The sequence below is a fragment of the Podarcis liolepis genome, assembly GCF_965112155.1.
Source record: "Podarcis liolepis genome assembly, chromosome: 6".
NCBI lineage: Eukaryota > Metazoa > Chordata > Lepidosauria > Squamata > Lacertidae > Podarcis > Podarcis liolepis.
The window spans coordinates 66,947,995-66,963,111 of record NC_139559.1 but is presented as its reverse complement, the minus strand read 5'-3'; the positions used below and the strand labels follow the sequence as shown (position 1 = coordinate 66,963,111).

Below are 15,117 nucleotides of genomic sequence, written 5' to 3'. Positions count from 1 at the left end.
GTCTTCCATAAACGTAGGAGAGAAGGTCATGTAGATGGATATGAGAGGCCTCAATTCTGTGGTGACCAGATGGATATGGCTCTCAAGAAGGAAGTACTCTTTCACCTCAGCAGGGAAAACTAACTAGGGATAAGTCAGGTTTAGGAGCATAAGCTGTGGATGTTCCAGGAGAAAGTGACCCAGCCGATGGAGCCAAGCTTACCAAGACAAGCTGTTAGGTGAAGAGAGCACAGGTGTGATATTTCAGGGTCTGCCTACCACACCTCACATTCTGCTGCCTGAGGCGCAGATAGCACTGGCAAGCTGTTAGAAGACAGAGCTGTATGTACCATGTAACCCATAGATGCCCCATAAGCTAGCCTCCTGCCTTCAGGTGCAATGGAAGATGAGGTCCGGTAAACAGTGCTGAAGGCCTCCAAAGTCTAAAGCCTGGCCTGCCATCAGGATGGGAGCTTCCAGCAGTTCTTCTGGAGTTATAACTAGTGTGGTTTTCACAATGCAAAGTCACCCATGACTGTGAAGCTGGTCCACACCTAGCACCACACCCAGTTGCTGCCTATCCTCAAAAGAAAAAGTTGTGTGGTTCTATTCTTGGGAACTGTGCACTCCCTGATAATATCATTTTTTGACTTCATACACTATTTTCACTTTGGTTTTTTTAAAAAATCCAACACAGTACAGAAAAATTCTGCATGTAGGAAAAAATAGTGTGTGTGTGTGTGTGTGTGTGTGTGTGTGTGCGTGTGTGTGTGTGTGTGTGTGTGTGTGTGTGTGTGTGTATGCCGTATTTTTCACTCTATAACACGCACCCGACCATAACACGCACGTAGTTTCTAGAGGAGGAAAATCCGTAGGCATGCCACCCGTAGGCATTCCCTCCATAACACGCACAGACATTTCCCCTTACTTTTTAGGAGGAAAAAAGTGAGTGTTATGGTGCAAAAAATACGGTATATATATATTTCAATAGATTGGGATACTCAAGTAATCCTAGAAGTTCTAAGCATTTCTTTTCCGCACATCATCTTACCTTGAACAGCTGAGTTTTTGCAGCTGAGTTCCGGTAAAATCAAAGGTCCAGAGATAATACTATAAGATAGCAGCAGCAGCAGCAAGGTCCTTTTTTCCCACCATAAACAAGTGGGATAGAAATATATTTTCAATGATAGTAATAACAGAATACAAAATTTGAAAGAGGTGTATAGCAGGAAGCAAAATATATCCAAGTGAAAGAGACGTGTTCTTGCCTGCATTATGTTGCCATACCCCCCCCCCCCTTCTCTGTTAGGTGTAGCAAAATTCATCTTCTCCCCACCCCCAATATTCTTTGCCACTTATCCTCTAATTATGATTACATCACCCCTTTAGGGCCTTAACACGTACCTCCCTGCTTTGAGCCTCCCTGCTGGTCCTGAAATTCCTTGCTGCACATTTGGCTTCCTGCCTCCTTCCTCCCATGGCTTTATATCTTTGTTTTCCACACAAAAGAAATCTCAGTGGATTTCCTGTGCCTCCTTCTCATGCTGCTGCTCTTAAAGTGACCGAATTTCAGCCTGCGATTGGACATCTCTGCATAGCCAAGGAAAGCAGTCGACACGGAAGCAAACTACAGATTTCACCAACTCTTTTGGGGTGCTAGAATTCTGATTTGCTCAACCTACTTCAGGCAAGGCTGGTGGGATCCTGGTAACTGCCTCACCATTTCTTACTGCTCATTTTTTATTCCCGGTCTACTCCCCACAGCTTTCCAAGTCCATTGTGATCTCCATCCACTGTGCTATCCTCAGTCTTTGGTTCTATCCCTGTATCTTTCTTAAATCTTCCTGTTGGTCCCTAACACTCCATCTCCTCAAACTCTGTACTCATGCCTGTCTCCTGCGCCTATCCTCACTCATATTCATTCATCTGTTTGATCAAACTTTCTACACAGTTCCTTTCCTTTGCTCTCCAGCTGATTTGCTGTTCAGCATTTTAGCTCACTTCATCCTTCCCTCTAAATATTTGAAGAAGCATACGGACAGGCAAATGGCAGAATAAAGAGCTTTGGCGTTTTGCCGTGATCCCCTCTTCTAATGGGCATGTGCAACCCTTTAGCCCACGATCATACATTTTTCAGCAGGACCAGATATTTTGTTACAAAGGGATTCAAGACTGAGCACTTCTTAGAAGCACCACCCATGAAACTTCTACTGGTCCTAGGTAGGTAATTTTATTTCATGAATGGTTAAGCTGGATGTAAGAGACAAAACTGGTGGGCAGGGTGTGGAAATAGGGAAGAGAAAGTTTGGGAGATGTGGGGCAGCCAAAGCACAGTAATAGAGCGTCCCTGGCACCTTCTAGTAGGACTGGGATGGACCAATGGTCTGAATCTCAAGTAGTTTCTCAGGTCCAGCTTTGGAAGTTGCTAGATTTGTCAAAACCACCTTGGCAAAGAAACTCTAATGACTGCCGAAGACTGGCATGCATAGAAGTTGACGACAATAATCCCGTGAGCTCAAATGAATTCTGACCTTGAGAAGACAGAAATGCTATTGCATTGGCGGCGGCAGTGGTGAATGTGAATATTATCCAGTTTGTTAAACCAAGGCCACATCTCACAGATGGCCAGATTCGGAAATAATAATAAGAGGTTTTCTGTAGGGAAGAAGCACATAAATAATGCATAATGTAATAGAGGAAGGGAACAGAATTATATATTTACAAAGTTGTATAATCATGACCTTTAAAATGTTTTTGGACATTATTATTCATAGAAAGCTACTTCTTGTTTTTCCTCCAGTAATTAATATTGGACATAAAGCACTAAGATGGCGATTCAAATATTAGAAAGTAATATTAGGGTTAGGAGAATATTGTCCAACAACTGCTTACTTTATGAAGTTTAGGCTGCAATCCTAAGCACCCTTAAAAGATAGTAAGCTCCCCTGAAGTTACAGGGATTTCGTCTGAGTAAATGGCTTGGTCTGTGTTGTTTGCATTCTGTTTCCTTTTCCTTTGTGTTAATGCATTTATTTATTTATTCAGAAAATAGATTTGCCACTCTTCAGGGGGAGAAAGGGAAGCTCAGAGTGGCTTATGTGAAATAGTAATAAAGGTTGCCATTACGGGGAAATGAATTTATACTTAATGTTTTCAAAAGCAAACTTTCATAATGCTGAAACTCGTTGCAATCACCAGACGTAAGGAGAATTTGAAAATCGGCCTGGGCTCCATTATCACACTCAAGATGAAGCAAATAGCTCAGATAGTCATACTGTAGCCTTGAAAAATGGGGAAAGTGTTCTGAAATGATACTGCTATTGTGTGTAAATGTAATCTTCCATGAAGTTACATTGTTGGACTAGTGCTATTAAAAAGTAATGTTAAAATGCTTGTTGCAGGGAGGGGAGGTGTCCTGCAGATGCACAATGTTTTTTGTCTCCTCTGTTGTGTTCTTTGGACTAAGAACTATTTGCCACTTTTGCCCTGTGCAGGGAAACATGGTAGAATTTAACACTTATAGTTTATTCAAAAATACTGTGGAGCTTTGTTTGATGTGCAGTATTTTTGTGTTTACTGAGCGCACTTGAAGGCAGATGCTTTTCAAGACAAATCCACATACTTGAAAGCCTAGATATTTGTGCTTAAATCATTCATTCAGCAGTTATAATTTTGTTTTCGAGCCTTGTTCAACAGGACTCTTTAGCAATAAGATTTTTCAGCTTAATGCCAATTTTATTTCGTCCCAAATGTGTTTGCCTAAAACTGATTTCAGAACTCAACAACTACAAAGGCCAAACTCACATTTCTTTTAAATTCCATTTAGTGTTCATGTCCACACTGCTGGACAGTAGCTACTCCTCCCAGAACTGTACCATCCCATGTGATGAGCGTGCAAAATGTGAAGTTCGTAATGGTCGCCAAGGCTGTTTTTGTAGCCCAGGATTCAGTGGGCCCGGCATAGAGAAACCAGACAGAAATGGATGTTATGGTAAGCAAGCTAATATTCATGGTGTTTCTTACAAATCATTATTTATTTTATTTTATTGGGTTATCTTTAGCAATCTCTTCTTCTGACAACCTTGTCATTCCAGCATGATTTGTAGATGTAGACACAGGAAGGTCACATGATTATTTTAGACTTTGTTCCTGGAATTCCTGCATTTTTGAATGACTTATGGGAAACTAAATTTGTCACCAAAGTATCTCCCTTTGCTAGTGAGCTCAGGTAGTGAGCGCTGACAGGATTGGGACCCGGGGGGGACCTGTGAAAGAAAAAAGTGAGGGTGGAATGAGCATGCTCTGGAAAACCCTAGGGTTTGCAGAGTATGACAAATATTTTAAAATATAATTAAGAGATTAATGTTCACACACATATACACCCAAACAAATCAATGAGGAATTAGCATGCGCAGTGGCCATGGGGCCAAGTAGAGTCACTTGGAAAGGAAAAGCAGAAAAGATGGATTGGGAATGGAATAGAGTATTCTGGTGTGGGCTCTGGCTAGGTGGCTGGATCCCTGAGGCTAAATGGGGAGGTAGCACCAAAAGTCATGAGAAGAAGAAAGTGTGCGGTGGGGGGGAGGGTTGCACAGCCTCAAAACTGTTCTTTAATTTTTTTTAACAAATGAAGCCTGGGATAGCTCAGTTGGTAGAGCATGAGACTTTTCACCTCAGAGTCATGGGTTTAAGCCCCACACTGGGTAAAAGATTTCTGCATTGCAGCGGGTGGCCCTTGTGGTCTCTTCCAACTCTGGTTCTATATACAGTCATACATTGGAAGTCTAACAGAATCTGTTCCAGAAGTCCAAAACATTCAGAAACCAACACACAGCTTTTGATTGGCTGCAGGAAGCTCCTGCAGCCAATCGGAAGCCATGGAAGCCCCATTGGACGTTTGGGCTCCAAAAAAAGTTCACAAAACAGAACACTCATTTCTGGGTTTGCGGCATTTAGGAGTCGAAACGTCTGAGTGCCAAGGTGTTCGAGATCCAAGGTATGACTGTATTTTGTACAAAAAACTGAAACGCTTGATTTATTTCAGTTGAAGATTGCTTCGGATATCCTACCGAGCCAACATCTCTCAAAAGAAACGTGGGGCTTTTTCAGTCTTCTATAATGACTCTCTTATTTGATGAAGTTTGATTGTTAGCATCATTTTGACGCATCTCCTCTTTCTTTGCTTCTTTCAAATAAAGCCCCGGATAGGAGGACTCAGGTTAGGAAGTCAGGATGGTCTCCGACTGTTGGTGTTGATCCCGCTCTCTTTCCCCTCACTTAAAGCATTAATTTTTGAGAGTTTGCCTTCATGTAGAACACCTGAGGGGATTTCACAGGAAGATCAAATGCAATGGATGAAAGTAGCTCACTTTCTTAGAGGGGTCCCACCAGGTTCTCACTGGATTTCACCTAAATAAAAATGGAAAGTGAAAAATGATGAGAGAAAGTCCTCCGTGGGGGGTTCCATTCATACTTGCTCCACTGTTGTTTCCCTGCCAGAGCAAGCCTATTCTTTCTTACTCAGACAAAAGTCACACCTTGTTCAATAAGGCCTGCTCCCAGAAAAGTGCCCAGCTTTTCTGTCCATGACTTCCGAAACCATATTGACCCATTTGTTTTAAAATGTCCGATGTTTTAGTTCTTCAGTATCTGTGAATAATAAATATATGGGGAGCTACAGGGATCCATTCCAGACATTCAAATTAATGTGCATTGGTTGGGATAGAGCATGTTGCCCCTACACCCATTCCTTATCCATAAATACTGAAATAATTTCCATTTTCCGTGAATACTAATAGTCAACTATGCATTCCTAAACAGACTTTTGCGTGGACAAAAGAAAGGAGCCCCAAGGTGGATGAAATGGCCCTCCCAAAACACATTGAATCATAGAATTGTAGAGTTAGAAGGGACCCTGAGGATCATCTAGTCCAACCCCCTGCAAAGCAGGAATATGCAGCTGTCCTGTACGGGGATTAAACCTGCAGTTGGGACTATATTCTAACCAACTGAGCTATCCAGACATGACAGGATCAAGGACAGAACAGTAAATCATCTAACTGTATTAATCCATCCCCTTGGGCCAAGCCTGTAAGTCAACAGGCATACACACAAACACATGAAATAAAAATTATGGAAAGATAAATGAGTTTTAGGTTGCCTGTGTATTCATAGCTTCTAGAAATCTGATAGTGACAAAGGTATGTGGGGGGGGGGAAATATTACACAAAATGGCGCTGTTTCTAGAAGGTGAAATACTGTCATAGTCAGTCTAATCTCTGTTTATAACGGAAAAGGAGAGGACAATTACTATATTCGTGTGGTAGCCTACATGGCTGACTGGAATGGATTTTATTGGAATGGAGTTACCCTGAAAGCAATTTTTCCTATCATGTTCCTGTCATTGAGAAACGTGTTTATCAAGTGATGAGTCTTTAATTTTCATGTGATCACATGAATTTGTTACTACTCCAAATCCCTTATATTCACCACTGTGTGAAAGGGAAGGGGAGGGGGTCTTCTGTCACACAGCAAAAGAACTAATGCGAGCCAAATACATGCTTAATTATTCCATGAAACCAGGAATGACTGAGCTGTGCCCCTCCTGTCAGCATGGCCAATGGTCAGAGATTATGGGAGTTGTAGAGCATTGAAATCTGAAGCTCCTGGATTGTGGGAAGTTTTAAACTAACATTAACAAATGTGATACATTACACACAGAGAGAGAGTGTGTGTGTTTTTCCTTAAAAAAATATTTAGGGGTACCGTCATTTTGATTCAAGAAAATCAACATTTTATAGTTCAAATCGGGGGAAATACAGTAAATGAACAAAAGTACAAAGATTCACAAAATACATACCGCCCCAGAAAAAAGCACTGCACGCACGAGCGCGCGCACACACACACTGCTAGTTTAAAATTTAAGCATACAAAATCTGGCCTTTGAAATTTGCTGCCTCTGGGCAAATGGACACCTCTGGTCATTTCAAACCATCTGCCCTGCCCAAGCATGGCATGACGGAGGTTGGGATTGCTCTGATAGTAAGTAGTGACAAAGCCCTTTCAGTGGTGGCTGTGGGTACTTTCCCAAGGTTACTTGTTTTTAGGTGCTAGTTAGAGATTATTTCATTCTTCTCACACTACTTTAAAGGATGAATTATGTGCACTTAACTGGGAGTAAATCCCATTGAACTGTTTCTGTTTGCCTAGCCTTTGTCTCTTTTATTTTGGATATACTGTGTTTTTTGTTGTTTGGTCACTGTTTTATTGTGGTTTATGGTCAAGAACATCTTCACTGGCTTTGGCAAGGTGAATTGTCTCCTGCATTAGAGAACTCCAGGACACCATTTTAAATTTCCCCACAGTACCCCATAGTGAGTTATATAGGTTATAACAAAGCTACATATAGCATATCTGTTTTCAATTCATAGTCTTTTCTACAGGTTGGTTACATTTGGTGTGAGACATTGTTATTGTGGGCATTGTGAGTTTGTGGAGGGAGAGGCGGAGGAAAGAAGGGGGTAATGTTATTTCCACTTTTTGCATAGTGTATGTGTATTTTGTGTCAGCATCATGTGGATGGGTTCTTTATCTATTCATTCGTTGGTTTTCATTGGTGGTGCAGGAAATATTGTTGGGAAGCAAAAAAAAGGGCATTTTTTTAAGGCAGTGGATCGCACAACTCAACTAATCTTCTTTGTAGTCTTCTAAGAACATATTTACCATCTGCTTTTAATTGGATAAGATCTTAAAAGGATTAAAAGATAGTCAGGTTAGTTATTAGCTTGAAGCTAACATAAGTGGAGCAATGCTGTGACTTAATGATATGTTAGATCTTGGAGTGTGAGTGTTTCTCCTGTACTTTTTTCCTAGGAAGGGCTTCTGGAGATAAATGCCTGTTACTCTTCAATTTATAATGTTTGCTTGCTAGTACAACAGTCCTTCTGTTATCATCAATGCAGATTCTCTTTCATGTACGCATATAAGCCGCAGCTCGCCAAATGACACACACAGTGCAAGCATGTTAGTTAGATAGGTGGCAACGCTCACTGTTGCTGTCATTAGCAGCAATTTAACAATTTTGCACCTGTTCAGTAATAGCTGGCTTTTAATGATATCCTTAATGATGTTATTTAAATACCTCCCTTCTCCACTCTTAACTCTGGAGCTTTGTGTTGCTATAATCAAGGAAGCTGTAGTAGCTATTGGTTTCAGAAGTAACATTCAACCTTTTTTAAACAAAGGATCTGTATGATTTTTTTGAAAGCAAAAAGAGGTTGAACTGACAGTTGTCAGTTTAATTCATTTAATGTGTATACTGCTATGAAACTGGTTTTTACTCTTTAAAGAGACAGTGATTCAATAACGCAATCTGTCTTCTCCAGATTGTCCATGAAAGGAACTTTGTCGAGTAGGATAATTCAAGTAGGGAATGGGATCTAAAGATCAATGTGCTGTGTTCCATGTTAATATCATTCAGAGCAGACTCAGTGAAATGAAAGGGCATGACTAACATAGGCCCATTCATTGCAATGAGTCTCCTCTGAGTAGAGATGGAAAGATCTGTCTTTTTTGTTTCTCCGAGATTCTCATTTTTTCGATCTTAAGAACAGATCTCAACATTTTTGCAGCTAATAGCAAATTTTATCTTTAAAATTATTGTGCAAGTTCTGCAGCATCATGCTGCAAATTTTTAAAAAGAATTTTTAAAAAGGCCGTTATCAAAAATATAAAAAGAGCAGATGAAGCCAAAGACACCAGCAAAGGTCACATTTAAACAAATGTTGTAAGATGAGCCATGAATAAATATATCCTAATCTTATCGTTATTCTTTTCAAGTGGTAGTTGCTAAAGTTGCCAAATGCACCAGGGAGCTATGGTTCAGTTTTCAGGATGGAAAGACTCCTGTTCAATGCTCTAGAAGGCCAACACTGCTCACAATATTGGGATAAATCAGGGGTGGAAAACCTTTGTCCTTCCAGACGTTGTTGGACTACAACTCTCATCATCCCTTGCCACTGGCTGTGCTGACTGGGGTTTATGGGTTTCAGAGTCCAACATAATCTGGAGGGCCACAGGTTCCCCATCCCTGTCATACATAGTGGGGGAAACAAGGCCACCCAAATCTCATAGGTGCAGATTTTTAGGAGGATTGCTGTGGATAATGTGTGCGTTCGTGCGTTTGCTAAAATCATGAAGGAAGCTGATGGTGATGTTGGATGTGAAAGAGGATGGTAAGGAGTCAGATGACAAATTCAGATTAGAGGACTGAGCTGCTTCTTTAAATTGCAATTACAGCTTTAGGTATGAATATAAACCACATCTAAATTACAGAGAAATGGAACTTCCGTGCAGCAGATAACCCAGATCCAGAAAAATAATTCAGACTCGACTGAATAACAGTAGGTGACAAAGAAATGCAATGCTTGGGAATTTCCCCTCCTATATTAGGGATAAAAAGGGCTGACATACTTGCAGCTTTCCGGTACTGTTGTATAGTTTTACTGCTGGCTGCCTGATGACTGCTGACTGCCAATTTGCTGTTTCGCTGGCACAATATTGAAGTAAACAGCGTGATCACAGTGTTTACTTTAACTTTCTAAAATATGGCAGGACAATGAAGCTGAGCTGTTTTGTTCTGCACAGGCCGGCAGGCAGGAAGGAGAAGAGACAATAGCCACAAGAATCCCTTGTAAACGTCAGTCGCAATTTACACTCTGAGAGATGAATCAATCTCCACACTAGCAGCTCATCTAGCTATAGTGCCATATAAAGTTGGGGCTCTGAAAGGCCATCATGTCTCTCCTTTCCAACTGAACAGCAATTATATTTGCCAGAGTTTTTGAAGTAATTGTACAGCCTGTGTATATGTAACCACAGCTGTCCTGCTACAATGATTTCCCAGACACAGCAAAGATATTTTGAAAAGCACAGGCTGCACATAATACATGAAAACTCAGAACTCCCCCCCCCTTCCACATACCAATCAAGTCAGTTTATCTAACTTTAAGATCTCTCAAAACTCGGTGTTGAGTTTAGGGCAGTGTAGGCAGTTCCCACATACAGGGTGCCTAGCCATGGAAGCACAAAAGTAGTAGGAATAATAATAATATTTATACAGGTACCTACTGAAAAGATCCATTAAAAAGCAACTGCACCCAAAGGAATTATTGTGAACATAAGAAATATTTAAGAGGGGAGCCACAAAATTTTGTCCTCACTCACATGCCATATTACCAAAGTCCGCCCCTGCAAAACTTAAAGTGTTAACTGATTCCACTGGAAGACAATGTATTTTCAGCAGGTATTAAGATAGTGCTCTTCAAATTCCTGAAGGACTGTTGCCTTGTAAAAAGGCAAGGACTTGTTCTCTCCTGCTCCAGAAGGTAGGGCTATATATAATGGGCCCTAATTTACAGGAAGGTCTACTTCAATTGAGCATTAGGATAAATTTATTGACAGTTTACACTACAGTGTAACCAATTAGTTGTAGGGGTGATGGCTTTGCCGTAGCTGGAACTTCAAAAAGCTGGATCTCTTTGCCCTAGCTTAGATCTTCAAACAGAGATGGATAGCCAACTGTTGGGGGCACTCTGCATTAAGGAGGATGGCCTACAAGACCCCACCCAACACTATGATCACATAGACACCATATATTTTAAGCACCCGGCTTCCCCCAAACAATCCTGGGAACTGTAGTCTGTTAAGTGTGCTGAGAGTTGTGGGGCAAACTATAGTTTACAGAATTCTTTGGGGGCATGCCATGTATTGCATGCATGTGATCTATGTCAAAGTTATACATTTAATGTACATAAAATGTATGTTTGAATTCATTGTATTTGGAATGCTCTAAAGAGGTTACCTTTAAAAAGTTTCACTCTGGCAGAGGCTGATCTGAATTAAGCTAGCTGGTGACTCATCACTGGAAACAGGAGCAGCAGAGCTCTCACAGAAGGAAGCTGAAACTTGAGAAGTCAGTGTGTGCTTCTTGGTGATGGCTAGTGTAGCTTTGCAGACAAGGTCTGCAATGCTGAACAAGCTTAGACTGCAACAAAATGGAGAATGGAAGAAGCTGAGAGGGGGGGAAAACAACACATACCCAGGAAAGAGACCCAATAAATTCAAGCAGATACTTTGTTTTTGTCCCTGGCATAACTATTTTGAGTATTAGGACACAACTGAATCAATAAAAAATAAGTACAGTGGTACCTCGGGTTAAGTACTTAATTTGTTCTGGAGGGCCATTCTTAACCTGAAACTGTTCTTAACCTGAAGCACTGCTTTAGCTAATGGGGCCTCCTGCTGCCGCTGCACCACCGGAACACGATTTCTGTTCTCATCCTGAAGCAAAGTTCTTAACCCGAGGTACTATTTCTGGGTTAGCGGAGTCTGTAACCTGAAGCGTATGTAACCTGAGGTACCACTGTATTTCAATAAGTTGACTAGTTATGATAGAAAATAGTAGGATTTGAATATTTTTGTTCTTTAATTTGTATGTGTAACCAGAACTCGGTGATATACACCAGTGTTTCCCAAACGTTTTTGGGCAACGGCACACCTGCTTACCGGAAAAAAATCTCGCGGCACACCACCATTAAAGCCCCGCCCCGTGACGTCAGCGCGCAGCGTCACGCGGGGGGGGGACGCACAAAAGTGAACGTTTTTTCCCTTCCCCTTGCCGGGGTGGGAGGAGGCAGCAGAGCGAGGGCAGCTGAGGCGGCGGCGGCGATAGCGGGCGGAGGAGGAGCCGTCGCCGGGAGTTGCTGCTGCTGCTGTTGCTGCTGCTGCCCGGACATGCCGGCCTCCTCCTCCTCCGCTGTCTCGCGCTCCTCCCTTTTGCGCGAGCTGCCCCGCCGCTCGGCACCACCACCGCGGAGCCGCCCCCGGCTCGACGCGGATCCTCGCCGCCGCCGCCGCCGCCTCTCGCCGCCCGACTCGCCCGCCTCCCTCCCACGGCACACCAGCCGGTGTCTCACGGCACAGTAGTGTGCCGCGGCACACCGGTTGGGAAACACTGATATACACACAAAGTATATTTTCTTGGAGCACATAAAGAATATGTTCTAAGATCTTGAAGGATCTAAAGATTGTAAGCTGGGAAAGCATTCTCTCTCTGCATGACTTCCCTGGGAGAGCCTCTACCACTCCGTATAGATGATGCTAAGGTAGAAGGACCACACTGGTGTGACCCAGTATCAAGCAGCTCTTAATATCTTCTTTCTATGATATGTCTGGTCTTTCTCTTACGAGAAACATGTGGGCTGAATGTCTAACCTAGCTCACATCACCTTAGCCTGAGGTTACAAGCTGGTTCTTGCCAAGTCTGGCCCGAGGCATAGCTCCACAGCATGGAACTGTAAAAGCATTCCGAAAGCTAGTGATTATGGAGGCTCTTCACACTAATTCTCTTCTCAACCTGAGTTCAGACAAGACTCTTGTAAGGGTTCCCTGCATGCTTGGAATTTTATCAGCATCTACAAAAAGAGTTGCAGTTGAGAAGGCGGCCCTCAATAGGTCAATTAGAACATTCCCTTCTTGGAACACAAAAAGGGGACAGTTTGATTTTATAGCAGTCTTCTGATTTTAACTCAATAACTTCTTACCAGTTAAGCAACACACAGCAAAGTGGTTTATTGAATATGAGGCAATAAGTCCTTCAAGATAACCAAGTGATACAAAGACCAAAGACTGACTCTCCTCTTTCTTTCTTTCTTTCTTTCTTTCTTTCTTTCTTTCACTCTCTCTCTCTCTCTCTCTGTGTTTATTTTACTTTTTTAAAACCACATCTTCAGGAAGTTTAGTAGAAATGGTTCTTTTAGATAACATTGAAATAAAAACAGAGTCCTGAACTACGTAAAGGCCTCTTATGATTTTTATCATAATAAAACACAGGACTTCCAAATTGCCAAAGTGCAATAGTCGGTCCCACTCTCTTTCACTTAATTAAACAGCCTGGCTAAGCCATAACTGAGTTTCAGAATGACCGCTCCCCGCTTAAAACGGGGGGCGCCCTTTGCATGGACGCGCGCAGCCCTAGATCTGGAGCGGCCCCATCAGCATAGGCTTGACTTTGCCTTCCCTCAGGTGGGATACCTGGAGGTCTCCGCCTACCTCAGTCAGTTGTCCAATCCCACCTGGGGGAAGCGTTGCCAAGGAGACCAGGCCAGGTAGGGGAGGGATTACCTGCCCACACAATAGAGGGAGGATCTTACCTGGGAATCCTCACTTGGCTCCAGAGCTTCTCCCACCCTACCCACCCTCAGTTAATGTCTTCCTTTGCAGGTTAACTTTTCTTCATAGGTTTTGCAGGTTAACTTTTCTTCACAGGTATGCAGGTCGCTGTTAAAGGGCCGGAAAGGAATTTCCCTGCACTGGCAGGTTTCGCCTTTCCCGTAGCAAAACGTCACAACTTTGGCGGTATCAGGCCTTGGGCGGAATCCTTTAGTCCATCTTCCTCTTTGCAGTGGCGATACCAGGGTTCCCCGTTAAAGGGGTTTCTGAAGGGAGGCTTTGACCGTACGCCGAAAGGTCGTCATTGCTCTCCCCTGTGGCGGCGGCGGCGTAACAGGGGCGGCTATCTCTGCTTGAACATATGTTCTCCAGAGCTGGCCCATCCCCCCACACACACACTGGATAACCCTGATGCTCCCTAGGTCCCCGGCTGGGGACTGGGGAAGGAGAACGCCCAATGCCTGAGCCAAGGTCTACCCACATTTGAAATTTAATAAAGTTGTGGCCAATTTAATCCCATAGCATGTTGTCTTGAGTCGTTATTCCACATGACGGGGGGGGGGACTGCTCGGGATCTGGAGACTCCGCCTGTCCACGCAAAAGCAAATTCTTACGGTTTGGAGCGAGTTACTTTGTCCCAAGTTCTTCTAGTTCTCATAGTTCTTGACCCAGGAAATGTTTTCAAGACGAGGGCTAGAGATGGGGAAGAAATTATATTCAGTTTGCATAAACACATATACTAGAGTGAAGATTGCATTAAAATGCATATGCATATATATATATGGTAAGAACATACAATGCATTTTTGTATCATGAAAAAACAGCTTAGTGAAAATATACGTTAAGCAAAATTGCATACAAAATTTTGTATATTTGGAGAGATTTGCACTAAAATGCTAGTTGATTTTCATGACAACTTTTTAAAACAAATCGCACAAACTGATGTGGAAATGTGGTGAACAGAGAGGAATCATAATTGACAGGGCCACTTATCCCTAAGAAGAGCACAGGAGTACCCCTTCAGGTTTAAGAATTTGGGTGATGTTTACTTTGGCAGAATAGGTAGACCAATCCAGTTTCCCTCATAGGAAACTAGATAGGCTGAAAAAGTCAAGTTTATTTTTTGCACTCACATTATTTAAGAAGGGAAGCTTGCAGGAAATTAGAAGCAAATGATAACTATACAGTGAAAGTTGGTTCATTAGCCTTGCAACACAAAGGAAAAACAAGGTATGTGAGTAGGGAACCTCAGGCCTGGGAGCTGAATGTAGCCCCCCAAGCCTCTCCATCTGACCTGGGGTATTTGCCTCAGACCACACTCCCTTCCCAGTCACTTCTTCTACTGCCCTGGCTTCACACCCTCTTTGAATGTTTCTGCTTGGCTGGAATGTGTCCTTGAAATCGGCTCCACTTTTTTTGTGGGGCCGGGTTGCAGTCAGGCCTCCTGGCCACCCCACTCAGCGGGTGGGACGGCATCCTGCGTCATGCTGTGGGAGACCCCAGCCACACCATGTAGCCAGGTGGCCAATCAGGTCGCTTCGGGGGTGTAGTCGGGGCTGATTTAAGCTGTGGTGCGACTCTGAGGCTTCCCTTTCGGCCTCGCGCATTAACAATAACTTAAAATTCTGTGTCCTTGTGTCTTTATTCTCCTGGGGGGTGGCTTGGGGGCCTTGACACACACCTCTAATAAGGCCTCTTGCTTCCAGATAGATGACAGTCCATGTAGAAACTAGTCTACTGAATAAAAGGTATCACGTGGATTTATGATTCTGCCACTTTTGTCTCTGCCCCACACACTTCTGGCATGTGGCCTGTGAAAGGTTTTCCATATGAGAAGGTGGCCCTCAGGCTGAAAAAATCTTTCCGTATTCCTTATTCAATACTGCAGCTTTTTCTTGAAAATGTGTT

General features: G+C 42.8%; 1 protein-coding gene across 4 annotated transcripts in view; it reads left to right on the top strand.

Annotated features, from left to right (window-relative positions):
- The first annotated feature begins 1,473 nt into the window (after nt 1-1,473).
- Nucleotides 1,474-15,117, top strand: part of ADGRL4 (adhesion G protein-coupled receptor L4) — an 88,913-nt gene continuing 75,269 nt past the window's right edge. The window contains exons 1-3 of one of the 4 annotated variants that reach the window (XM_083510643.1): nt 1,488-1,666; nt 1,952-2,199; nt 3,806-3,970. In XM_083510643.1, the coding sequence (XP_083366769.1) occupies nt 2,073-2,199; nt 3,806-3,970 (292 nt within the window). In that variant the 5' untranslated portion in view covers nt 1,488-1,666; nt 1,952-2,072. Of the gene's footprint in view, nt 2,200-3,805; nt 3,971-15,117 lie in introns of all 4 variants that reach the window. The other 3 variants (XM_083510642.1, XR_014527830.1, XM_083510644.1) reach the window with 3 other exon arrangements.